This window comes from Ursus maritimus, unplaced genomic scaffold (genome assembly GCF_017311325.1).
Source record: "Ursus maritimus isolate PB19 unplaced genomic scaffold, ASM1731132v1 scaffold_2, whole genome shotgun sequence".
Lineage (NCBI taxonomy): Eukaryota > Metazoa > Chordata > Mammalia > Carnivora > Ursidae > Ursus > Ursus maritimus.
In genome coordinates this window covers 29852169-29879403 of record NW_024424452.1, presented here as the reverse complement: position 1 = coordinate 29879403, position 27235 = coordinate 29852169, and the positions used below count along the sequence as shown (strand labels likewise).

General features: G+C 50.8%; 1 protein-coding gene across 1 annotated transcript; it reads right to left on the bottom strand.

The window, feature by feature from the left end:
- LITAF (lipopolysaccharide induced TNF factor) lies at positions 1–27235 on the bottom strand. Its single transcript, XM_040635321.1, has 4 exons — positions 27160–27235; positions 7436–7660; positions 4853–5009; positions 1–1591 (listed from the first exon to the last, which is right to left on the bottom strand). The coding sequence occupies exons 2-4, from the start codon at positions 7653–7655 to the stop codon at positions 1483–1485; spliced, it is 486 nt and encodes a 161-aa protein (XP_040491255.1). The 5' UTR covers positions 7656–7660; positions 27160–27235; the 3' UTR covers positions 1–1482.

Below are 27235 nucleotides of genomic sequence, written 5' to 3'. Positions count from 1 at the left end.
TTGATAAATAGTTCACCGAGTGAACCAAAGACTTTATTTTTTTAAAAGCAGATAACACCAAAGTACTATGTAGGATCCGTATTCATTGCAAAAATAATTACTGGAACTTTGAAAACATCGAATGAATAAGCTGGATCACTGGTTACAACTATAATTTTCGGCCAATATACATATTTTCGTTCCAGGTCTAGGCTTAATTTCTATGTAATATTATTCACGTGCATTCCCTGTGCCTATTTATTATCAAAATGGGGACTCTCGAAAGTCGAGCCCAGCTTTCTCTTGACTTCAAAGATGACGCAGCAGCTAACTGAGAACTCTAGCTTGCTGATTGAGTCCTAGAAATCATGTCTTCTGATGTCCTACAAGAAATTGTATTTCTGAAAAATAAAATCAGAATTTAGATTCCTTTGAAAACAGTCAGGTCCCAGGCTCTCCAGCACCATGGTACCCAGATGTGCTCACTGTACGTTCCTCTCTCTAAACACACCACTGGGATCCCCCAAGGGGTCCGCCTTGAAGAGTCCCGTTATAAAGGTTTTTAAGAATTGCATTAAACCCAAATAGAGGCAGTGGATAAAATTACCCATTGCTTTTTCTGTTAAGGACCCCCCCCCCAAAAAAGAATGCATTGACCCATAGGAAAGTGGCGGTAATCATATGGTTACGAAAAATGGTTCAATAAATCCCTCCTTTCAATTATGTTCAAAGGTGTTTAAGACCAAAAGGAGGTCATAAGAACAGTTAAAACAAACAATTCCTCTAGAAGAAAAAGCCCTTCCCCAGAAGGGCCTGAGGACCTGGTGCTGAGAAGCGAGGGAAGGCGGATTCGAGGTAAGGCCCAGCCTTCCATCTCTAGCACGCATTTAGGACCTCATGGGTGGGAGTCTGGCGGGTGGGAATAGCTCTGCCTGGCACTTAAAAAGGAATGAAGAAATTAAAGTGAATTTGTGTGCTTTGAAAAGCCCACAGTGAGCCAAGCCCTTCGCTGGTAAGGCAAAGATTTTTGTCATCAGAAGTGGGAACAGGTGAACGGGAGGCACTAAAGGTGGGGTCGGCCGTATTCGGGCCAGAACAGTCTCGAAAAATAAGGCAACCCGTGGCTTCTCAGCTTGAGACCGCCTCCAGAAAGGCCCACGGAGGCAAGGAGTGAAGCCGGCCAATGGCCGATCACCAGAGGATATTCACAGGGGGGCAACAGTCACAGTTAGGTGGGGTGACCTGGCATCACGGTAGGCGGGAACCAGCACTCGAGGTGAACGTCTTTGCATGTCCTGTGCACGACTCCAAGCAGCAATCTCTGGGGTTTTGGAGGAGGTGTGTTACTTTTGCGATGTTTTTCCCCCAAAAGAAGACACAAAGGTGAAGCCCCTGGAGAGATGAGGCTACCGAGGTGGGACCCCCCCACACCAGGGGCGGGCCGGGGTGAGAGTCGGAGCACGCTTCCAGCAGCACGCGGCTCCCCGCACGTCTGGCCGAGTCCTACAAGCGCTTGTAGGTGCCCAGGAGAGCTTTGCAGTTGGGGCAGTAGTGGTCCACGTCCTGCAGGGCGTCCACACAGAAAGGGATGAAGCAGCAGCCCGCGATGCACCTGGAGGGCAGAACAGCCAGACACGGAGCACGTCACCCTCTGGCACAGGTTTGGACGGTGGCCACCAAGAAGACAGGCCGGCCGGCCGAACCCCGCGGAAACTCTGGCTCTGATTGTACTTGGAACCAGGGTCTTTGCAGGTGTCATGAATGATCTCAAGACGGGATCACTCTGCAAGATCCGGGTGGGCTCCCTCAACTCATGACTGATGTCCTCACAAGGAGAGGAGGGGACACCCAGAAAGACAGGGAGGGACACAGGCCCCGTGAAGATGCAGGCAGAGACTGAAGTCTTGCAGCCACCAGCCAAGGACCACCTGGAAGCTGGAAGGGGCAAGGGAGGATTCTCTGCCCTTCGAGTCTTCAGAGGGAGCGCAGCACCTTGACTGTGGACTTCTGGCTTCCGAAATTGGGAGAGAGAATAGATTTTTCTGGGTTTGAGCCGCCAGGTTCGTGGTTATTTGTCATGGCAGCTCTAGGCAACAATATACCAGCCGATGCCGAGCCGGCTCTCTCAGACAGACCGCCCTGGGTGTGTTTTCAAACCCTGGGTCATCTGAGCATCTTTGTCTTAGATTGGGGTCGGTGACCTTCTTGTGTCAAGGGCCAGATAGTACATGTTTTAGGCTACACGGACCTTGCTCTGCCACCATCACCTGCAAACCGCCACAGGTAATCTGTAAACAGATGGTGTGGTATGTTCCCGTAGAACGAAAATGGGCTGGATTTGGCCCCAGGGCTGTAGTTTGCTAACCCTGGTGTCTAGACTGATTACTCTTCCATATGGAGAGGCCACTTCTTACAACCAAACAAAATTCCCCACATAACATCTCTTAATCTACGTAATCCATTATCCGTGCACCCAGCCAGGAGTTTCAGACAGCCTATGGTGGAATAAGAAATAGATCTGGTCTTTGTCCCCAGTTCCTGGCAATTAGCTCCAAAACTCTTGGAATTTCCTGAGTGACAGGAGTGAGTGCCTTCTGTTATTCAAAACAAGCCCCCTTCAATCACCCCTGATTTTATGCTAATAAGGCGACCAGGGCAGTCCCTGCCTTAGGATCGAAAGACCCTTGGTTCCCAGTTGGAAGGTTAGAACTTTCAGAGCCAACCACAAACCTCAGGGAGGGGAGAGGGGCTGGGGTCAGGTCATAAAAACTCTTGAACAACTATATGTGGAGAGCTTCGAGGGGTAAAAGCATCCTTGTGGTAGGACAGTGGTAACACCCCAGGTCCACAGGGACAGAAGCCCCTGCACTGGGGACCCTTCTGCACCTCATCCTGTCCCTCTTCATCCAGCTGCTTTTCATTGGTATCCTTCATAATAAACTGGTAAATGTAAATAATGTGCCTTCCTGAGTTCTGTGAGCTGTTCTGGCAAATTAGCAAACCTGAAGAAGGGACAGCAGGACCCTCAGTTTATCGCTGGTTGTCAGAAGTCTGGGTGGCCTGAGGCTTGTGACTCGCATCTCTACTGGGGGGCAGCCTACGGGACTGGGTCTTTAAGCCGTGGGCTCTGCACTAATGCCAAGGAGTTAGTGTCAGAACTGAACTGAATCACCGGACACCCAGCTAGTGTCAGAGAGCTCGCTGGTATCAGAAAACACCCCCACAGCCTTACGACCAATGTTTGCCCAAATTTAGTTAAAAATCACCATTTTATAATGCACAGCACAGGGAATATAACCCATAATACTGTCATAACTTGATAGGGTGACAGATGGTAACTAGACCTACCGTGACGATTTCATACTGTATAAAAATACCAAATGCACTATCTTGTATATCTGAAACTGATATAATACTGCACGTCAATTATAATTCAATAAGAAAATCAACAAGTTCCAGGAAGACACTGATTTACATAAAGCAGAAACAGGATACAGCCTGATGAGGAAACGACCTGATGAAAAAAATTTCCTCCTATTGCCCAAGTTTACCCAAGTTCAAGTAAGGGCGGCCACAGTGCATTAGCGCTAATCCTTACCGCGCTCTTACGCCTACAAACTCAGCTCCGAGCTGCTGGACACACATATTCACTTATTTTATCCTCCACAACCCCCCTGGAAGGGGGGCATAATTACCTCCAGTTTTCAGAGGAGGCACCTGGAGCACAGAGAGGTGAAGTCACTTGCCCACAGTCACACAGCAGTGAGAGGTAGGATTGGAACCCACAGGGCCACATGTAAGGAAGAAAAGGAGGGGGGGACAGAAAAGCTGCCTCGATTTGAGAGCTAGATCAGCAGAGGCTGACATTTCAATAGTTCTCATCCTGTCTTTCCCTGGTTTCCAAGATAAAAATGAGTTTTAATACAGATGTCCAAGGACGATGAACTTTTATTTCACATTTTCGGTCCAGGGACTGAAGAGGTCGGCCATCCCTGCAGTCCCGTGGGCAGGACAGGGAACCTGGTGCCAAGAATCCTGCTTGGGCTCCTTTCTACCCCCACTGCACATGTGTCCTCAAGGAAGCTACACTCTCCGGGGCTTTGGGGCCTCTCTTCGAAATGAGTAAGAGAAACAGCGTTCCTTCTTGGGCTAAGCCACAAACAATGAGGAATAAACAAGTTGTACGAGAGGTCGGGGCTCCTAAAAAAGAAATCCACAGACACTGTTTCCTTCAAGGGAGAAAACAGAGCCAGGAATAAGGAGGCTCCCTTTATCTGTCTGGGGGGAAAAAAATTTAACCGTGTTTCCTCAAATTTCTCCCAGAACAAAAACTATGATCTCTTTCAAGACAATACCCTTGGTGCAAACATAAATACACATTTTCCCTGTGTAGACAACGGAAAAATACTTGGGGTCCTAAAAGGATAAGAAGTGTCAGAGAGATGACTATAAAGTACTTCAACGTGCAGGCTATTCAAAGCTTCACTCAGACTCGGGCAAACATTATTATTTAGGTCGTGAAATTCTTCAAAAAAAAAAAAAAAAAGAGAAAAAAAGGCATTCCTCAGGATATCACCCGACACGGATGCAGGGAGCTGCTGTGCTGCCCCTACACTCAGGGAGTGGTTTGAGCAGACAGAGGGGACAGCAGCTTTCGGTGCTGATCTGCTCCAGGGCACTTGTTCCCCACCGGGGTCTGTGCGGAGAGGGGTGCCACCTGCATCGAGGGCAGAGGCCAGGGGTTCTGGCTTAACACCCTGTGGTGCACACATCCCCCCACACACTCCAGCACAGACAAATCCCGCTGCGGTGCAGAAATCCTGTGAGAGAAGAATGAAGACGAGCCTGGGGGCCCAGTGGGCCCCAGACTTACCCCAGCAGGCACAGGCTCCCACAGGAGAGCCAGGTGAGGGCGCCGGCATTATAGGACAGCTGAGTCACGATCATCTTGTTGCAGGAAGGACAGCACATCTGGACCGGACGGTCGAAAAAGGAGATGGGTTGCTGCACGTACACGGTCTGCACAGCAACTGGGGGAACAGGGAGATTGGTGAATGGGGAAAGCATCCGTCAGACAACCAGGAGGTGGGGCCAGGTCTCGGGGGGGGGGGGGCTTGCACACCCACTGTTCACGAGAGCCAAACGGGGGAGCCACCCAAGTGTCTACGGATGAGCGAATGGATAAGCACGATGGGGGCTAGCCAGACAGCGGAGTCTCGCTCAGCCTTATAAGGACATTCTGACCCACGCTACAACTGGCCGAACCTTCAGGACACGACGCTGAGCGACATAAGCCAGCCACGGGACAAACACTGCACAATTTCTCACATATATGAGGCACCTGGAGTCACCCCATTCACAGACAGAGACGAGACGGTGGATGCCAGGGGCTGGGAGAGGGGCAGGGGGGCAACGGGGAGCCGCTGTTTGGCGGGTACAGAGTTTCTGTGTTACAAGATTTTAAAGTTCTAGAAAGGGATGGTGGTGATGCTTGCATGACAACATGAATGTGCTTATTAAGACCACTCAACTGTACACCGAGAGGTGCTTACGTTGATAAATTTTACGGGACGTGTATTTTACCAAAACAGTGGCGGATTTCCAGCATTATCATCTGAGGGGCTCTCCATGCCCCCAACCGCCCCCATACGTGAGATGGGGAGAGGTTCCGGGACTGGGGATTTGGCTCAGCACGACCAGGCTTTACGAACTCGCTGACCACGGAATCGGGTGGGGAGCTTACTGCCAATGGCTGCCAATGCAGGTTCCTGGCCCCCCTCCCCCCACGCTGGGACAGGCCGAGTCAGCAGGTCCGGGGCAGGGTCCCCAGAAGGCTTTTTCAGCTCCCTGTGTGGTTCGACAAAGGTGGTCTGCAGATGGTAATTCCAGAAACACCGATACGACGGGGTTTTAGCCTCAATTTTCTTCATCCATAGATTAGCGGTTGCCGAGGGCAGGGGGGGATGGGGTTTCTTTCTGGGGCGGTGGAAATGGTCTGGAATGAGTGCTGATGCTTGCACAACTCTGCGACTATACTGACCCCACTGAATCAGACACCTTGAAAGGGTGAACTCTACGGAACAGGATTCCATGAGATAAGGACAGTAAAGCAGCTCGCACTCCAGGACACGGCGAACCCTCGATTACACTGTTCCCGCATTTCACACGGGGCTCCTAAGTCCAAGGTCCAGCGATAAGGCTGGCGTTTACCGAGCCGGGGGACGCTGGCCCAGGCTTTGCAAGGAGTCCGGGAATCGAGCTGACACACGAAATGAATATATAAAATTGTGCTAAAAAGAGAAAACAAGGTGAAAAACACGTACAGGCGTTCACGGTCACCAGAGAAGAGCCCAGAGTTACATAAATCATGGAAGTCCTTAGCATTGAGAATGTTTTTGGGTTTCGGCAAAGTTGTTTGAGCTCGTATTTCTGTCAGAGTGACTTCCTTTGTTCCTTTCTGCGGTGCTGGAATGCCATTTCTATAATCTATGTCTTAGGGGAAATTCATTGTTGTCCAAGCCAACAGAACTTAATACTCCTAGAAAGACCTAGAAAGACTCTCCGTCCAGAAAAGCAGTATTTAAGCATACTTTACCACTTACATGTAAACTGTATTAAAGTCTTTTTTTTTTTCTGGTGCAATAAATTACTGATCAGAGCATTATCAGCCTGAAGTCACCGTGTTCTCTTCTATCTGAAGGGGTCAAAGTTACTCGAGCACAATGACAATAGCTCACTTTTATCAAAGGGATTACTCATAGAACTTTATCTCATCTGAACAACCCACTGATGGAGGCACTTGATGAGCCCTATCGTACACGTGGGGAAACTGAGGCACCAGGCGGTTAGGTGAACCCAGGCAGTCTCACAGGCCTACTCTCTGAGCTGGCGAGTCTACTCCCTTCAGCTGTTTGTGATACTGAATCAGCTACACACCTGGGGTCACCTGGGCGGCAGGAAGTCCCAGGGGGCAAGGCCATGAAGAAGTTGCTGGAAGGCAGGGAAGCCACGCAGGCTCGGGTGGGCTGGCAGGCTGGGACAGCATCAGCTTACTGGTGTCTAACTCCTGGCTGTTTCTGCTCCCTCTCCCTCTCCAGCCCTGGCCTCAGCAGGAAGTGGGGGGGGGGGTCCTTAAAAGCAAACTCCCATTCCCCAGTTTCTCTGGGATTGTTGGTGGGCCTCTGTGGTTAGCACCAAAGGATTGCTTTGTGGCCGACTTGGGAGAGCTTACAAACTGAGCTTTGTTAGGGAAAAGACGCAAGCCCCCCAGATGTGGATCCCAGAAGACTAGATGGGACACATTCCAGGACGAGGGGTCAAGCCGGACTGACCAGCACGTGGCTTAGACCCTTAGGCAGAGAAAGTCGCTTCCGTGGCTCCCCTGATTCTCGCCGAGTCCCCAAGGCCAGGGTGGAGGGCCAAGGAGAGGTAATAGGGTGCGGGAGGCAGCACATACTTGCATTGGCGTTGGGGACGGGCACTGGCTGCGTGTAGTAGGCAGGAGGATTCATGCCCTTGCCATCCGGGCCCGTCACCAGCCCCGTGGTCGGCCCCGGCGCGGGGGCAGGAGGCATGGGGAAGTAACTGTTGACGGCCACCGTCTCTTCGTAGGATGGGGGCGCGGTTGGCATCGAGGAAGGCCCAGCAGCCGCCTGGTAGGATCCTGGAACAGACATTTTACCTAAAGCAAAACCAGAAGACACCGGATCAGAAATGCGAGTGACACCCCCCCCCTTTTCCCCCGAATCTTCTAATTTCTACCGGACAAACAGAAAACATGAAGACGTGGCTTGTGTCCAGCCTTGTCCAAAAGCCGGAAAGGGAGTTAATGTCCCTCTCAGACCCAAGAATTATCACCTTAACACGGGATTCCCTAAATAAAGCTAAAAGGTAAATAGATACAACCCCAAATCATCAAAACCTAGAAAATCCCCAGGGCACACATCACCCCACTTAGAGCAGAAGTTTCTCTTCTTCACCCTTCAAACTACCAGCAACAGTGGCCTGTCTTTCACATGGAGTACTGTCTTCTTTTTAACCACTGTGGTTTTTACTAAAAGCATTTCAGATGCCGGAAAAGACAAAGGCACTCAAACTCAACCACAAGCTATGGCAAACAGAGTGCCTGGTGAAGGAATCCAGGGGGCAGAAACGCACACGCGGTGTGATGCCATTTACACCCAGATCACAAGCAGGCCGAATGAGTCACGGGCCAGAAGACAGGGAAGCAGTTGTTCCTGGAGGGGTGGGGAATGGAGGCTGGAAGGGGTGGACGGGTGGGTGCAGGATCTTCTAAGGGGCTGCTCCTGTCCTTTTTCTTCATCTGGGGTTGATCGCATAGTGTGCACACTATGTGAAAATCCAAGCGCTACAATTAAGATGTGTGCATTTTTCTATTTGTATGTTACGGTTTTTAAAAAGTAAACACACAAGGGGCGCCTGGGTGGCACAGCGGTTAAGCGTCTGCCTTTGGCTCAGGGCGTGATCCCGGCGTCATGGGATCAAGCCCCACATCAGGCTCCTCCGCTGTGAGCCTGCTTCTTCCTCTCCCACTCCCCCTGCTTGTGTTCCCTCTCTCGCTGGCTGCCTCTCTCTCTGTCAAATAAATAAATAAAATCTTTAAAAATAAATAAATAAATAAATAAAATAAAAATAAAAAGTAAACACACACACACGCACACACAAGCCAGCTCCCATTTTGAAAAAGGACTATCAGAGGAGCCAGGCACATATTTCCTTTTGTGAGGGCAAAGAAAGGGTGCCCCCCCACTCCCGCTTCTGCCCTCCCCCCCCCCAGAGCTGATGACCGCCTAGAATTACACGGCCTGTACCCAGGGTGTGTTCCTGTCTGCAGCCCTGTGCACAGTGGCCCTGGGGCAGCTGGAGAAGGACACAGTGCAGCCCTTTGTGTCGTTCTGTTTTTCTAAAGGGGCAGGGCTAATTCTGGCTTAGAAGACCCATTCAAACCTGCCTCAGGAGAAATGGGGAAATGAGCTCCCAGGGCGGTGTGCCACGGGGCCAGGGGCTTAGACAGGCCTGCCACCTCTTCCCCCCACATTCTGCCTCGTCTCCAAGAACCCGTGGGAAGCGGAGGCAGCAAGTCATTCTGCCGCGGGGAGAAGGGGAGACTCCTTCGAGGAAGCTCTCTGCCTTTAAGCAGACACCAAAAGCGATTTCTCCAGGAGAAGAGAGGACAGGAGATTTCAGAGGGGAAAGAGAAGCATGGGAAAGTGGACATATGTCAAATAAAGTCAATAAATAAAGCTAGACAGGTTGGGGCCAGGTTGTAGGAAAACTGAAAGCCCTATGGAGGTGTTTGGGCTTTACTGTATAAGCCTGCCCAATGGAACCTTCTGGAAGAATGGAAATGTTCTCCATCTGGGCTGTCCAATATGGTTGCCCAGCAGCGCCACACACACACACACACACACACACACACACACACACACTCACAGTGTGGCTGGTGTGACCTAGGAACTGAATTTTTACATTGTAAAAGTTAAATGGTTTAAATTTAAAATCTAGGGGCTCCTGGGTGGCTCAGTTGGTTAAGCATCCACCTCTTGATTTCGGCTCAGGCAATGACCTCTGGGTCATGAGCTCAAGCCCTGAGTCAGGCACTGCACTGAGCATGGAGTCTGCTTAAGATTCTCTCCCTCTGGGGAACCTGGGTGGCTCAGTCGTTTAAGCATCTGCCTTTGGCTCAGCTCATGATCCCAGGGTCCTGGGATGGAGCCCGAGTCAGGCTTCCTGCCCAGAGGGGAGCCTGCTTCTTCTCCCTCTCCCTATGCCACTCCCCCTGCTTGCGCTCTCTAGCTCTCTCTCTCTCAAATAAATAAAATCTTTAAAAAAAAAAAGATTCTCTCCCTCTCTCTCTGCCCCTTCCCCCAGCTTGCATGCTCTGTCCCTCTCTCTTAAAAAAATAAATAAATAAAATCCAATACACCAGGCAATTATTGGAAAACTTGCATAAGGTTACAGAAACTTACGTAACTTTTCCCACCTTTCCAAAGGGCAACTTGGCTATGTGAATCTACTTTTCCAACCGCAAATAAAATGGGCTCTGAATCTAGATCAAACAATTCTGACAAAATATTAGCATCCAATTTGGGATATGACGTCAACACAAGATATACCCTGGATTTCAAAAATTTTTTAAACATTCACGTGAAATATTTTGTTCATAATTTTTTATATTGGAAATGATAACATTTCAGAGAGCTGGCGTTCAGTAAAATGCATTGTTACATTCCTTTCACCCGTTTCTTTGTACTTTTTAAAATGTGGCTACTAGGAAATATTTAAACTACCTATGTGGCTCACAGTTTTCTGCTTTTACAGGACGGCAGCACTATGGAACATGGGGAGCCATAGAAGGTTATAGGGAACCCTAGAAACCCTAGAAAGCATAGATGAAGCAGGTCTGTCAGAGAAGCAAGAAGCAAACACTGGAAGGCCCCTGGGTGTGGGTGGAGGGGATGGTGGGTGGCCGCCACATCTAAGTCTACAGGGACAGTTAATCAGGAAGACAGAAGGGGAGCTACGGAGATGGCAGGGCAGCTAGGTGACAACGGGTCCAGGGTTTAAAAATGCGAAAACGATTGCGAGAAGCGGTTATGGCATATGGTCAATATCCTCTGACGTACGGGAACAGAAAAGCAGAAGGAAGGAGGGAGGCAGACCACAAACAGCAGCCCCTGGACACTTCTTCCCCGGTTCACCCTCGAAGCTGGCTTGATGTCCCTTCCCAGGCCCGAGGAACACGGCCCCCCTCCCCGGGCCCCGCGCAGCTGCTTCTGGCCCAGCCTGTGCTCGGAGACTCCGGTTGGGGGCCGGCCGCCTCGGTGCGCTGGAGGAGCTGGAGGAACTCACGACCTCGCCGAGCGTCAGGGACTCGCTGTCCCTTCCTGTCTCAGGAAAGGCAGACCCCCAGCTGCCTACACAATTTATCATGAAAACTGACTCACAGCAGAAAACCGCAAGAGCAGAAAACACCGGGGCAGACAGAGGGCCTAAAATAGCATGGTGTGCCGCGGTTGCAAGGGGAGTGCTTTGGGAGGGGGGAAATGAGGTCTTGGGGCGCCCTGAGTTGTGCAGAAAAAAAAAGTCTGGGTCAAACTGCTGGGAAACAATGACTCAACTCGGAAACTGAATCCCTCCCCTTCAGACCCATTGCTCCCTACTCCAAAAGTGACCCAAGGCAGCTGCGTCGTCAAGGGCGGACATGGAGGTGCTGGGGGCGGCGGCGCGGGAGGGGGGGGTGATCCTTTCCTCTCAAGGAAGGAAAGGCCTGAGCTTCTGGAAATCAAGGCCGACCGGCTTATCGTGCGGGCATCACTGGTCTTGTGGCCACGGCCTAGTTTCTGAACTTCGGGACCCTGCCTCTCGGGAACACTGATTTTGTATCAAACAGCCACGTAAACAACGCTTAGGATTCTGAAAAGGAGCGAGAGCGACAGGCTAGAGGGGTAAAAACCAAACCAAACCCATAAGCAGCTGGTTTGAGGGCTTTTCTAAATAAATTCCACAGCCTCCCTTCGCCAGGCCCCAGGCCAGGAAATGCCACTTCGCTCAATCCCACTTCTCTTTCTTCTTCTCCCCACACTCCCCACCCCCATTTCTTTTTAATTCGGCTTCCCCAGGGGGCAGGAGGCCCACCTAGCCACCCACCCAGCCACCCCCCCAGAAAGAATCTGCTCAACCTGCCTCGACCTCCTGGTCCTCGCCCCACAACACGAAAGTCCTCAAGGGCAACCGACAGTCCCTCTCAGTCCAACACCCACACCCACACACATGCACAGACACACAGGACACAGAAATAGACCCCCCCCACACACACACCCAAATATAGATGCACAGACAGGTACACGCGCACACACACACTCCACTGTCACCAGAGAACCCTTTGTCCCTCCACATCAGGCCGCCAACGTGCTGAGGTATGAGCCCAACTCCATCTAATACCTGAGCTCCTTTCTCTGGGACAAACAGGAAAGCATCTCTGAATTGAACAGAAGAGCAAAGCCACAGTTTTGCCTTGAGAATCCCTTCGGCGGCCCTGGCGGTGGGTTGGGGCGGGCTCTTTAGATGCCAGGTTGTCATAGTTACAGGGAGCCTCCAGGGGGGAAATAAAGGAGAAAACGAGGGGGTCTCCTTCCTCCCTCCCCACTTGTTTAACTTTGTTATTAGGCCCCTGAGAGTGGTTTTTCTCAACTGCCCGTTTGAAAGACCGCGTTGAAGGCAATTCTCCATCCACCTTTTCCCCCCACCACCACCCGTCCACACAGAGATCAAGGAACTGCTCAGGGTTGGGGAGCTCCGTGTTCCCCACCTCAGAATGGCTCTGTCATTAGCGACTTCCAAATCCACAGAGAGGCATTCCAAACCCATTGTTCAATCAGAAAATGTGACCAGGGCAGCCCCACGAGACTACGCTCAGCCCAACACTCTGCGGCTACCATCTTGAAATTCTGAAGACTAAGGGAACCCGGGGCCGGCGTTTCCATGCTGCGCTGGGGCCCCAGGTCATGAAGCCCAGTGTGACCGCAGGTCACGGGAACCGAGGCAGGTCTGATGCACGGAGATGCATTTCTAATGCGAGAAGGACTGGAGAGGGACCTGGAAATTGACCCATGATCAGCCACACGACCCTGGCCCCCACGTTCTCACCTGTCAATGTGGCACCTGGAACTCTGGGATCCCTAGCTGCAAATTCCCTTTGCTCCAAGTCTCCACGATTTCCTCGGTGAGAGATTCTCTCTTAAGTGGGCAGTGAGGGGTATACGGATATTTTATTCCTGGGTGTATGGGACTGAGTCCAGCAGTAGCTTCATTCATCAAACCCGGGTACAGAACACGTTTTCTCAGTCTTGTTTTCATTATAGCTTCCTCCAACCACCCCCCCTTGCCCCCAAGGAGAAAAATTAAATTATATTTAAATTTAATTAATTAATTTAAATATAATTTAATTTCTGCCTAACAAGAGAAAATGAAATACTAAGAAATAAGATTTCATTGGATAGGGTTGAGTTTTGGAGGGCCACACACCACTGTAATATCTAAGACTTGTTTTTTCCTTTTCTTTTTTTTTTTTTTTTACCTCTCCCCTCCTCCAAAACTGACTTGCACTCCCCTGGGTCCCCGCTGAGAATGGGGGAGGGAGGTGGGGAATGAGGTATTTGGGTGCCAATGAGTTTTTCAAATCACCGACATTTGTTCCTTTAGTATTCCCAAAATGTGTCTCCCCTTTCCTTGCCATCATAAATCCAATTGTCTGAACAAATTTTAACCCTTTACTGACTGAGGCCTGAGGTCCCTTACATCTGTATATTCTTTCTCAACAACGCCCAGCTCTCTCACGGTTTAATCTAATGAGCCATGACCAAGGGAGATGGGAGGGTGAAGGTAACCAGTGCGGGGGAGCACTCCCCTCTGCATAATGGGGCCAAGCAGGATGGGGGTGCTGGGGTCACTCCTCTGAGTCTTGAATCTGCATCGAATTTGCTGGATTCTCACGTAGGAGGAAAATCAAGGGTGCTAAGGGGGGCCAGATAATCAACCATACTCAGGAATCTGAGTCCAGAGGTTCTGGTCTGAGCAAAATCCACCACCCGTCAACTACTCCCCACCCCCACCCCAGATTCACAACTGCATTAAGATGAACCACAGTGGGCTCTTACTTTACCACACCAGGCTCTGGAATTCACACCCTCACGCGTGTCATCCCATGTAGTCTTCACACCGCTGAGTGAATGATTGTTACCATCGTCCCAACTCATACTCGAAAACACTGGGGCCGCGAGGTGAAGCTGCTTGTCTGTCCAAAGTCACACAGATGGAGGAGGCGGGGCTAGGGTTTGAACCCACATCGGGGGGGACTCTGGAGTGCTTTTGAGCTCACCAAACACCTCCCAGGCCAGGAGACACAGACACAATCAATCACCTTACCCCCAAATGAAACATGAAAATATGGCAGCAACACACTGGAACGCCTTTCTCTCTCTCTGCCTTACACGCGCAAAAAGACCATTTCCTGCAGACTCTCACAGCACACACTTAAGACAGGGTGAAAAAATACCTATTATGGATTCCAACTAATTTTGTCACTGATGACTTTGTGATTTAAAATAATCTGCTTCTTGGGGTGCCTCGGTGGCTCAGTCGGTTAACCATCCAACTCTCGGTTTTGTTTGGCTCAGGTCATGATCTCAGGGTCCTGGGATGGAGCCCTGTGCTCAGTAGGGAGTCTGCTTGAGATTCTCTCCCTCCCTCTGCTCCCCCACCCCCAAAATAAATGAATCTTTAAAAAAATCCAAAAACAAAAATGATCTGCTTCTCTAATAAGGATCAGGGGGCCAGGACCTTAATATCAACCAAAGGCAGATATCCACACACAAAGCTCTTCCTCTCATTCTGGAAGAAAGACACACAGAAGGGGAGGATCCCAGAACCCCCCAGAGATACAACGTGGGTCCGAAGCTGCATTATTTAAGGGACCTCGTGGTGCCAGGTGTCTCTGCCACCTGCTGGAACACCTGGGGTGGGAAAGGCAGAGGTGCCTGGCCGGCGGAGTCTAGAGCAGCTCAGCCTCAGTCTTTTAATATTGCTCTGTTGAAAGAGAAGCAAAGCGCCCTCAAAATCCTGGAGAGAAGCCCCGCTGTCGGGCCTGGCGGGCCTCACATCCTGAGCTGCTATTAACGAACTGGTCCTGAGACCTCGGGACATTGGAACAAACCCAGAGAGGCCTCGCTTTCAACAACAGATCTGCTCCTAAAAACTTCGGCCTGAACAGTCTCAGAATTCCCTGGAACGCCCGAGGGGGGGGCTGCTATTCTCGGGGGATCGTCTTCCCCGTTCTGTGCCCACACAGATGCACGTTCGGTGTTTGCGGAGCCGAGCCCGGCAGCGCTCTGCCCGGGATCCTAAATTCCCAGGGAAGGTTCTGACCTCTGGGAGGCCTGGAGACAGCAGGCAGACCAGCCTTACCACCGAGCAGTGGGCCCCAAGAGATCGCCGGGCAAATCTTGAAAACACCACGCCGGGGGAGGGAAGCCAGACGCAAAGACCGCATAGGGTCTGAGTCTATTTCCAAGACACGCCCGGAACGGGGGCGTCCAGACACAGAAGGTCAGGCGGTGCTGGCCAGGGGGCTGGAGGGGGGCTGTGCGGAGAACACGGGTGGGCTGTTAACTGGTACAGGCTCACTGGGGTGACGAAAGTGTTCTGGAGAAAGACTGAGGTGATGTTTGCACAACACCGGGAACGTGCTACACACCACTGAACTGTTACTCTGAAATGGTGAATTTTATGCTATGCAAGCTTCACCTTAATCACAAAGGGGAAAGGAAAGGCATCGCTAGAAATCTCCAGTCTCCGGGTCACAAGCCAAGGCCAGCAATTTAAGCCTCCAAATTCACCACTAGACTTAGTTCAGCCCATCCTGGGGCCCCATTTACCTAAAACTCAAAACCGCTGGGGTCTTTCCGACATGCCCAGTGCCCCCAAGACTAGGATGACGGAAGATCCTGGGCTGCCCGGGATGGAGGGGGTTCCCAGGGCACCACGCACCCTTCGCCCTACCCCATCTCCCACGTCACCAGCCACCACGCTGCAGGTCTGTGATGCGTCTGCAGCCTGGCTTAGATGTCCCCAGACACATCCCGGGCATGCTCTTTCCCCCGCCCCTGGTGTCCTTCCCTCTCACCCGTCCTACCCCAGCTTGTGCATCACCTCCCCCAAGAAGCGATCTCAGGGGAGGATTAATCCCCACTTGAACCTCTCTACACAGTGCAGAGATCAAGGGCACAGCATCTGTAGCCACACTGTCTCCGGTCAGATGGCAAGCCTCACGGCATGACTTTGGTGCCTCAGTTATCCCATCCATAAAACGGGGACACTGGCGGTTTCTTAAGGCTCTTGGGACGATTCAATGAGTCCCCTTGTGAAAAGCAGGCAGAGCAAAGAGGGGCACAGAAGCAGTGAGTATGTGTTAGCTGTGACCAAGACCTGTTTCTCCACTGAACTTGTCACAGAGCACTCTTCTGTACTTGTCTGGCTTCCAGATGAGTCTGTGGGCCCCATGAGGGCCAGGATTGAAACTTATTACAATCCGCATCCCTAGCACCTAGAACTAGACTCAAAACACATGGGTTCTTTACAGGGTGACCCACCGGGATGGAGGGGTTTCCCTGGATATGGGATTTGGGGGCTCACCTCAGGCAACCCAGGGCAAGCTGGTCACCCTGACACTTCCAACAAATGTGGGTAGCAAACCGGACCCATCTTGGATGGCATCAGGATTTGGAAGCAGAAGTAAATGGGAGGGTCTTCCCCTAACACCTCAACTTAGAAGCTAAGACCGTTTCTGCAGGAACAGATTTATACATGACAAGCCTCAGGAACAGATGGGCTCCTGGTTCAGCTCAAGGTAACACGAGTATTTGGCCAAAGTGTCACCAAACACGCTCCAGGGCTGGAATCATTTAATTGGGTCTGAAATCCTTCATTTCCTCCAGGATCCCTGAGGAGAGTGGTGTTTCTCAACAGGGCACCCCGGGGTGTCATGGCAGGAGAACGAGCCAAGACATGGGCAGGAAAGGGAAGTGTGGAGGCTTGCAAACACGAACAAGATAGAATCAGAAAGAAAAAAAAAAAAAAAAAACCACCATCTCTGAACCTCAAGATGGGTTCTTTCTACTCCCCAATGCAAGCTTGCGAAGCTGTTGGGATCCCCGCTCCGCAGAAGGTGCTCCTGGCTCTGGTTGGAATTATTGAAGGGAATGAGGGGTTCATCCAACGACACGATCATCCGTTCAAAATCCGGACTCGTGAGCCGGGTACTCGCTGCTCTCACCCCAACTCAGAAACACCTGCCCCTCCACGTTCATTACCTGGTCCGTGGTGTGGCTCTCGAGCCGCTTGGCCGCCATAGATGGTGTGTCATCCATTCTCCAGAAATGACAGTCTGTCCTTTTTTCATGGTGTCAAGAAAACTCAGAGGCTCTAACTATCCTGTACCCCAAGATGCCATAAACGTCAGCAACTCCTGCTGCCGAGTATGGACAGGAAAGGGGGGACAGGGTTCACACCTGCGCTGGCCCCTCGATCTCCAGTGCCTGTTTATAATGGGCAAGGACGGAAGGGATACTCTCGGCAGATGAGGGACTTCAAACATCTCGAGTCATTTTTCCTGCCCATTCCCATCCCTTTCTTTTTCTTTTCTTTTTTTCTTTTTTTAAGATTTTATTTATTTATTTGAGAGCGAGCGAGAGAGAATGCATGAGTGGGAGGAGGCGCAGAGAGAGAGGGAGAAGCAGACTCCCCACTGAGCAGAGAGCCTGACACCAGGCTTGATCCCAGGACCCTGGGATGACCTGAGCTGAAAACAGACGCTTAACAGACTGAGCCACCTAGGCGTCCCTTCCATTCTTTCTGATGAGATGACCAACAGGCAGCCCCCAAAGCAAAGAAGGACAGAGAGATGATGCCCAATGCTGAGAAGCCTCTCTGGGCAATGGTACAAGACACGATGGGCTTCACTGCAGAATCCAACCAGGAGCTGAGCTGGTGGGGAATCGGAGGCCACAGCCACCACCGAGTTCAGGGACAGTTCAGGCGGGCCTGGTGCCCAAGATACAGTCACACGTGGGGTTTCCAGAAACACCTGCACGCACTCCCCAGTCATATACAAGAGAGGGCAGGCACCACCCATGTCTCAGGGGTCACTAGGAATGGCAGGGAACTATAGGCTGGCCTGCTGAAGACCCACCAGTGATCGCAAGACAAGGGAAGACACGGAAGGACGGGAGCAGGAAGGGTACAGAGAGGGGAACAGAAAAGTTCAAAAGAGGGGCACCTGGGTGGCTCAGTCATTAAGCGTCTGCTTTCGGCTCAGGGCGTGATCCCGGAGTTCTGGGATTGAGCCCCGCATCAGGCTCTTCCGCTGGGAGCCTGCTTCTTCCTCTCCCACTCCCCCTGCTTGTGTTCCCTCTCTCGCTGGCTGTCTCTCTCTCTGTCAAATAAATAAAATCTTAAAAAAAAAAAAAAAGAAAGAAAAGTTCAAAAGAAAGTCAAGGTGATGGCATGCATTTATTTTAAGATGACGGAATCTAGAGGCAGGTCGAACGTTTAAGAGCAGAAACTCTGGAACTGATAAGCTCCCTTGGTTCAAACGCCCAACTCTGCTGCTTCTAGGCTGTGTGAACTTGGGACAGTTGCCCGACTTCTCTGTGCCTTGGTTTCCTCATCTGGAAAATGGGCTAATAGTACCCATATCTCAGAGGGGTGCAAGTGGATGTGCTCAGAACCCTGGGCAGAGGGTTACTATAACAGCATTCGTGCCACTGACTTGCAGGGAACCAGACAAGGACCAGGGAGGGCATCACTCGCCCACAGGGGCACAGAGGTTTCACTGCCAAGATCCAAGCATAGACCCCAATGCACCCCGTGCTCCCGTTCTGGGGCCACGACCTACCCGCACTCCTACCTGAAACAGTGCCCCCTAAAGTCGTCCACACCCTAATCCCCAAGAACATGTGCGTACGTGAGCACAGTGCCTTAAACAGCAGGAGGACGCTGGCAGCTGTGCTTCAGTTAAGAGATGAGACCGTCCCGAGTACCTGGTGGGCCCAATGTCACCACGAGGCTCCTCGTAAGAGGGAGGCAGGAGGACCTGAGAAGAGAGGAGGTGCTCCCCTACCGGCTTTGAAACTGGAGCAAGGGGTCATGAGCCAAGAAACGCAGGTGCCTCTGGAAGCCGGGAAAGGCCAGGAGATGGATTTCCCCCAGAGCCTCCAGAAGGAACGGGACACCGTGATTTTAGCCCAGTGACACCCATTTTGAACTTGACCTCCAGACCCGTGAGATACTGGATTTGTTACCTGAGCCACTGAGCTCATAGGAAATGAATACACCTCACAGCTGGGTTGCCCAGATTCCCGATCTGTGGATTCTTGAGGGGGCTCCCCACCTTCCCATGTGGGGCCCCCCACGCCTCTGCCCCCCCTGCAGACCTGACTTCCTCAGCCTCCCATTTGAACCCCCAGGCCTCTGTCTGCTTGTCCTCAATACGGAAGGAGCCGTTCTGGGGCTCAGACTTCATGTAAGTGTGCTAAGCGTGGCCAGCCCGGCATGCCCTGCCGTGTCCCCAAGAACTCTGCTCCATTTGTGTCCCCCACCTGCCAATGTGTCCTGCCTCTCGGATGGCTCCTCTCCTAAGAGCTCTATGATGGCTCAAACCCTTCCTTATCACCATGTAAAAAGAAACACCCCTCTTCTGTCAGCCTGGGTGCTCAGCCCCTCTGGCTCCCTGCTTTTCTTCCCCATCCCCAGGTTCACTCCCCCCACCCCCAAGGGCCTCATTTCTCTCTCAGCCATGACCCCACTAAGCCCACTTCCTAGTTCCTGTTCTCCTCTCCCCAGGCTGGAGGGCCTTCCTCATTTGGCACAGGCCTGCCCCTCTGTGTCCTTCAAGGGGTGCTCCTTCCCCACCAGCCCTCCCCAAAAAGGTCCCCTGGGACGCAGGGGTCTGCGCGCATTCCTCAACCACACACCCATCAAGCTGGCCCTGGCCCATCCTGGACCACTCCGCTGGGTCATCACGGGCAAAAAGCTGCTCATCTCGCTCGAGGAGATGCAGTTAAAATGGTGCAGAGACCGACAGTCAAGCTTAGTATCAGTGAGAAGTCACACGGACGTCATGCACCTGCTGATACGACGGGGTGAAAAGTGCACTTCAGCTCCGTGGTCTTCCTCCCCCAAACCCTCACCCTCAGGCTCACCATGAGAACACATCAGACAAACCCAGACTTTCCTCAGAGAACCAGGACGGCACTCCTCCAAGCCACCAAGGTCACAGAAAATAAGGAAAGTCTGAGAAACGGTCGCAGACCAGAGGAGAAGGAGACATGACAAATAAATACAGTGTAGGATCCTGGATTAGATCCTGGAACAGAGTCCAGCAGAAAAAGCAAAGGTTTTCCTCTGAGTTCGCATAGTCTGCAGTGGGTGAAGAGTCCGGTACACCGACGTCGGTTTCTTAGTTGTGACAAACATGCCCTGATGATGTGAGATGTTTACACAGTGGGGGAAACTGGATGGGGTAAATATGGGACTTCTGTGCTAACTCTGCGACTTTTCTGTAAATCTGCAATGAAAGCATCTACCAAAATGTAATGTGCATGAGACCATGGACCCAGCAGTTCCTCTTCTAGGTATTTGGAGCCAAGAGAGCCCACGCATGGGTGAAGTGACAAATCATGAGCACGGGGGTATTTGCTGCAATGAAACCACCTAACTATCTATCGGCAGGGGACGGGGCAGATCCGTGATGGCCCAGCCACACCAAGGGAATAGTACACAGCCATCAAAACAGAACAAGCAAGAGTTTTATGTGTGGAAACACACCTCTCAGACATATCGCTGCGTGAAAAAAGCCCCAACACTGCTCACAGCAGGCCAACATTTGGGTATAAGGAAGAAGGATATACATATATCCTTACAGAATGTGCCTAGGATGGCTCCAGAAGTATATATAAGAAACTGGTAACAGTGGCTGCCTATGAGCAGGGGAGGGGGGCGGACTGGGGGAGGCAGTGGGAAGGACATTCTTCACCGACACTTGGCTGATCTTTTTGTATACTGAGCCATGGCAATATTACATAATGAAAAAATCGAATTAAGAAAAAATTCAATAAAATAGATTTATTAATTATAGCTTATTAAATTTACATGACTCAATATTTATGAATCATAACATATTTACAATTAAATGACATAAATTAAAAATTAACCCGTATCTGCCCTCCCCAGCCCAGCCTCCCATGTACTCCCACCTGTGGGTGAAATGATGTCATCACAGCCCTTTGTCCAGTGAACCATCTCACGTTGCTGCCCGGCACCTGGCCCTTAGCCCCTCCCTGAGTGTTTGCAGAGTGATTAAAGCTTCTGATTACTTCTATTTGGTGACAAGATGTGTAAACTATTAATCTCACTATATCATCCCCAGATTTGTACCAACAATGTCCTATTTACCAAAATAAAGTTCTTCTCTTTGAATTTTGTGCTATGACCCATTTTTCATGCAGGGGGTTCTGAAGGCTGGTGGTTTATATGGGACTGGAGAGACATGGACCCTCCTTCACTGGCCTTAAGGAATCCCTCTGGGGAGGCAAAGTTAGCCAACATGGGGAAGATATGTTTCCAAAGGGGAAACAGTCCAGATTCTAAGGCAAGTGGAGGGTCTAGAAGGGACACAGGCAAGGGCAGGTCAGGGGTGGGGAACAGCGTGGCTGGACGTGCAGAAACAGGCACACCTGTGTCCTGTGGGGAGGCGAGCAGCAGTTGGCCAGGAGGGTGGGATCGGATCATGGGAGCCTTCCCACCACCAAGAGCCTGCCTGGTCCTGGCGAGGTGCGCGCGGGGCTGGACCTTTCAGGGAGGGACCCCACACAAGGGTTCTGCTTAGTTAACCAGCAGCCCAAGAGCAACTTGAAAAACCCCCTTAAAAAATTCAACTCCTGCCAAGAAGGAGAGTTAGATTCTAAAAATAAGCCTCAAAACGTAGAACACCAGGAGAAACCAACCACGGCGGAAGCCACGGAGCAACTCCCATCAGTATAAACACACATCAAAGGCCCAACGGCCCATAGCCAAGGGGGTCCCTCTCCCCACATCATGTCTGAACACAACGAAAACCCCAGCCTCATAACTTCTCCTACTGCTTCATTCTGACGGGTGGCTTCCAGCAGCATCCCTACCCAAAGAGTATCTGAAATATTTTCTAATACCGACCCCGTATTTCTCTCTGCTTCCTTAAAGTCTACAAACAAACAACAAGAAGAAGATGCCTGGGTCGGCATCTGGTGGTTCTGTGCTATCCCAGACTGCGGAAGGTCCAACCTGGGGCTGCTGGCAGCCCCCATCCCACCCCTGCCCTCGCTGTGTCAAAGCCTCTGAGCATGGGAAAACAGCATCCACTGTGTAAGAACTCTGTGCAAAGTAAGTTACTGGTTTCCTTGGGTGCCTTCTGTGAGTAAGGTAAACACACTTGGGCGTCTGTCTTGATACATATCTGTGTTACTTGGGAGTCTCACATTTGCTTATTTCCTTAATTCTGGCTATGTTTCAATTGACTGCGGGGATTATAACTGTCATGTCTTTGAAAATTATGGGAAACCTTCGCCTCGCCTTTAGCAAGACTTCAGGTGAGAACAGGGTGGTAAACGTCACTTACTGAGTGCTCTTAAAGCCTGCCCCCGTGCCCCAGGCCTTGCCTACACAATCCAGCCCCCCACAACACAAGCCTTCCTCGTGCATCCTAATTGCTTCCTGCCTGCAAGTTAGATTCTGTCTCCCTAAGTGGACCACATAACACCCCTCCAGGGCAAGGGCAATGCCACACTACCTCCTTGTGGAGCTGTGATTTTACACACATTCACAGCATATGTACCCCACACACGATGGCAATATCCACTATGCAAGCTCTTTTATAAGTGTGTAGTTTTTAAATACAGAAGACAAATCTTCCTTATGGAAGAATCCCAAATGGAGTGTGTCGGTACCCCTCCCTCCAGGGGGTGGAGCTTAGTCCCTCCATCTCTCTCCCAGGTATGGGCTGGATTTACTACCTTGCTTTCAAGGGACAGTCTACAACAAAGACAAAGACAGGAACTCGGCAATGGGCAAACCTGGCAACCACAACCTCAGCCTCGTGAGGAAGGTTCGGATTATCAGCAATGCCTTGTGGAGAGCAGGTACCCCCTGATGTCAAGAGAAAAGCATTTCGCCTCCATGCCAATTCTTCCCCCGACCATGAGAAAAACACCAGACAAACCCAATCTGAGGGAAATTCTACAAAACCTCCGACTGGTACTCCTCAAGAAGTCACGGAAACAAGACTGAGACGTTGTGAGATCAGAGGCTGCTGGGAAAAGGAGTTAAAATGTCATTGTGGTACCCGGGATGGGACCTTGGAACAGAAAAAGGAAGGCAGGGGGAAACCTGGTGAACTCCAAAACAGACTCTGGAGTTTTGTTAATGGCGAGGCACCAATGTCAGTTCTTTGGTTTGACGGTACTGTGGGGATGTCGCACAACACCATTAACAACAGAAACTCCCGGTGCTAGCTTCAACTTTTCTGCAAACTTAAAACTAAACTATAAGGAGAACCAGGGCAGGCAGGCCTCACCCAAAGGTGTTCAGGTTGAATTTTAAAACACCAAAAAAATTTTAAAGGTGTTGTGTTTGGTTTTTTTTGTTTTTTGTTTTTTTTAAGAAAGTTGTTTTTTTCTTTAAGTGTATTTTGGTTAAATGAAAAAGATGAAGTGAAGCCAGTTTCTGTGACTAGGTTTCTAATTATTTCTAATTGGGGAGGTTAAAGAGAAAAAAAGAAAGAAAAAGATATCCCCAAATATAAGCGAATGTACAGGCCTTGAGGTTTAAGGAATCTCCAAACCCCTCCCAGCTGGATTTACGAGGATGCCTGGCCACAGATCTGTACCCCTCCCTTAAAACATTGATTTCAAAACTCTCACAGTGGTTTTACACACATGTGGGTGATAAACTCTTCTAAAAATACATGAGATCAACACAGAAAAGAGCAAGGTCTTCAGGGAGAAGATAAAGCAGCTTTTTCACCACCAACTTAATCCTCCTTCTTAAAATCAGTTCTTTCAAGGAGAGAAAAGAAAGATTATTCACTTCTACTCCCTGCCCCCACCCTCCAGGCCCAGAAAAGGAGCCCAGAGACCAGCTCCCAATATTCGAATATTCACATCACTGAAAGGACCCCAGTGGAAAAGGGATTCCTTCAGCAAAAAACGAAAAAGGTGGGGTGTGGGGTGGAGCAAAGGGCACTCCAACAAATTGTCAGGAGCCCTAAGAAAACAGCCCTGTTTGTACACAAGGTGGAGAACCGGGTGAGAAGGCCAAAAAGATCTGACCTTTTGCGATCTCTGGAGAAAAATGTTCTTTATAATAATGTGGACATAAGCAAAACCGGATTATAAAAATTCTAAGAAACCATCTGGCTTGTACGTGTATTACACCGAATATTGCTCAAAATTCTTAAACTAAGGGCCACTAGCTAGCAAACTTGAAAATACAAAGATACTGCAATGCTGTTTTTGTTATAATGGAATTTAACCTGCCCACGGTTCCGGAAAATGTCCCAGGCAAATGGTGCTTTCTAAACTCTAAATTAGTAAGGAGGAAGAATTTAGACAAGAGGGGAAAATGGGATCTCCAGCCCTCTTTGGGAAAGGAAGTGAGAAAACACTACTACGGCTCTTGGGCTATTTGCCCTCAAACAAATTCAAATTCAGTATACCTCAGTAAAAACACCAAAGCTCATAGGAAATAATTCAGAGAAATTCTTTTCGAATGCCATCCTCTGAATTCTGTCTGTTTCCATGGGGTGACATGTCCCACAAATCAAAGATAAAGTTACCACAGTCTGAAAGCCAGGTTCAAAGATGGCATAAGTACAAATTACACTGATTTGCGGAATGGAAAATCCTTCCACTGGGGAGGTGGGCTGCTCCCCCGGAATCAGAGAGGGCGACTTCCCTCTGGATTCCTGGTGAAACCACATCCCCAAGTTTCCACAGGAATGATAAGTTTTGATGAAGCGGCACGATGAGAACATTAATAGGAATGCATCGGGATACAAAATTGTATGTACCCTGATTGTAGCTTCAGAAATAAACAGGCACCCCTGATAAAAGGTCGAGCCGCTGAACAAACAAGGAAAACTGATGCTAGCTGTTTGGTTCATAGGCTGAGATTATGGCCGATCTTCTTTATCTTCCACGCTTTCTGCAATAGTGTTATTTTTTATATAACTTTCAAAAACATCAACGCATCGCCTACAAATAACCTCCCTGGACTCAAGGTTGAGGCAAGTCAATGCTGAGCTCTTCAATCTACCCCAGGAACACTGTCAATTCTAAAGCTCCATGAGCTAAGCAGCTGCAATCCTCCTTTCGTTTCCCTCAAGTTAACACCTATAAAGAAGAAAGTGATAAAGCAGGGAGTGCCTCGAGCTTTTAGGATCCTGGCAAAACAAACTTCTACCTACTACAGGTGAGCAGGGAACCACCACACAAACACCTGCAATCTGTCCTTTCTTCTGTTTTTTTTTTTTTTTCTTTTTTAAGATTTTATTTTTAAGTAATCTCACCCCCCAGCATGGGACTCGAAACTCACAACCCTGAGATCCCAAGTCGCAAGCGGTACCGACTGAGCCAGCCAGGCAGCCCTCTGTTCCGTGTCTTGAAGCCTGTGAAATTACACACACTTCTACTGAAATAACCTGTAACCCAGGGACAACTACGTTAGCCAAGGAAGTGTTCACAGTAGCCCAGAATACCAACGCAGGCTCACCGTGTCCACATGTCCCTTCTACCACATAAGCTCAGGCCTCAGCTTTGCTACTAAATCCACTGTGGCTATCCTGGCTCCTTGCCCACACCTCCCTCCTTTCCACTCCCCTCAAGCTCCTTCCCCGCATTAGAGAGCACTGACTTCTTCACCTGAATGTGTTTCCCCTTTCAACCCACAGAGTAAACCCCTCTGGACCAGGAGCCATTTCTCCTGTGTCCTTTAAAGGGCAAGGGTAGCACTTTGTTTCCCCACAGCCAGCCAATAAAAGGGACTGAAGGAGCAAAGGGAGGTATACTCACCAAACTATCTAGTATTTTAGAGACCTAAGAAATTGATCCTCTGTCTCAGATCAATCTCCCAGTCACTTCACCCGCAAAAAAACATTACAAGGATACGTTTTCGAACGTGAATAAAAGCATCTATTATTAATGCCTTAAAGTAAAAGGAAAACAGGAAAGAGGGAAGATGGCCCTCTCTGAGAGTAGATGGACAATTAATGTTTCTTAGAGAGGCTGGTGCACATTCAGATCCCAGACAAAGGCTGGCTTAGAGGTAAGCCAAGTGCAGCAGGAGATGTTATTCCATGCCAGGTAGAACAAGTCACCTGCTCTCTGGATTCTGACCTAACTATGATAAAACCAAACCCGGTGGTGGAGTCCTAGACACCAGCTCATGCCTCTCTTTACAATGGCATCCGGGTTAGTCCTATTTTAAAAGAACCACCCTGAAAAAGCTGGGGGTGGGGGTAGGAAGGTAAGTGAGGCAGTCAAGCATATACTAATGCAAACCATGTCTTTCCTTACAAGGGCCCCAGGGGAATGGCAGGGCCAACCTGCCTTCCAGGCACCCCCTGAACCAGCACCAGCCCACCAGGCCCAAGGCAGGGATTTATCCCTCTTGGGAAGACTGGTGGGAGAGTCTAACCTGATGAGTTAAGAAGGGAAGGGCCCGTGGCTTCCAGAAACTGGGTTTCCCAACCACCAAACGTCAGTTCAACAGGTAATGACATCAGCCCCATGAATCGGAAGTACAAAAGCGACCAGAAAACTGGTGAAGGTCCAACTGGCCTGATCTCTGTAATGTACTGCCCTTCCAGAATATGCCCATTTCCCCATCCCCTGACCTTGACCGGGAGGTGCAGACACAACACCAACCCCACTGCTGGGATCCATACTGAGCTGGAGAGCAGAGGGGAGGAGGCCACCTGCCAGGCTTGGCAGGGGAGGGGTGATGTCCACCTCTGCCACAGGTTACCCACCCGGTGCCAAGGGCATCCATCCGGCACCGGCAGTGGGCGGGTCTGAGCCGACCCCTGCACTCACCTGGTGCCCACCTTAACCCGCCGGGAAGGGGTCTAGCCAGGGCCAAGACTCCTTCGCGCTCTGTCCGTATTTTCACCTCTTGGGGGGCTCCCTAGGCCCCCCGGGTGTCCACAAAGGCATCCGCTGAGGGTGGCGAGGCAAAAAGCGCAGATACAGCGCGGCCCTTAAAAGCCGAATTTCTGGGACCGGCGTCCGAAAATTCTTTCAGAGGACCCCAGCGCGGGCGATGGGCGGAACCCAGCCTGTCCCCCGGCCCCGGCAGGCCCCGCGCGGCGCATCTCGGCGGGACCCCTACGCCCTCCAGCCCGCCTCGACCCCCGGGACCCGCCGGGGTCTCCGCCGCCGCGACCGGTGCGATGCCGCGGATCTCTCGGCTTCGGTTGCTCCCGAGCCGGGGGCCAGTGCTCGCACCGCCGAGACCCGCTCCCGCGCGGGCCGCCGCGCCCCCCACCAGCGCCCGCGCCCGAGCTGCACTCACCGCCGTCCGCGCCGCCAGTCGAGCCGGGAGGTCTGAGCGCGCCGCGCTGGCGAGCGGCGGGGCCGAGCCGGGGGCG

Coding starts and splice junctions, on each gene's coding strand:
- LITAF (XM_040635321.1), bottom strand. CDS start 7,655: ATGTCTGTTCCAGGATCCTACCAGGCGGCTGCTGGGCCTTCCTCGATG. Junction 5,010..7,435: donor CGTCCCCAACGCCAATGCAA/GTATGTGCTGCC, acceptor CTGTTCCCCCAG/TTGCTGTGCAGACCGTGTAC. Junction 1,592..4,852: donor GGGAGCCTGTGCCTGCTGGG/GTAAGTCTGGGG, acceptor TCTGCCCTCCAG/GTGCATCGCGGGCTGCTGCT.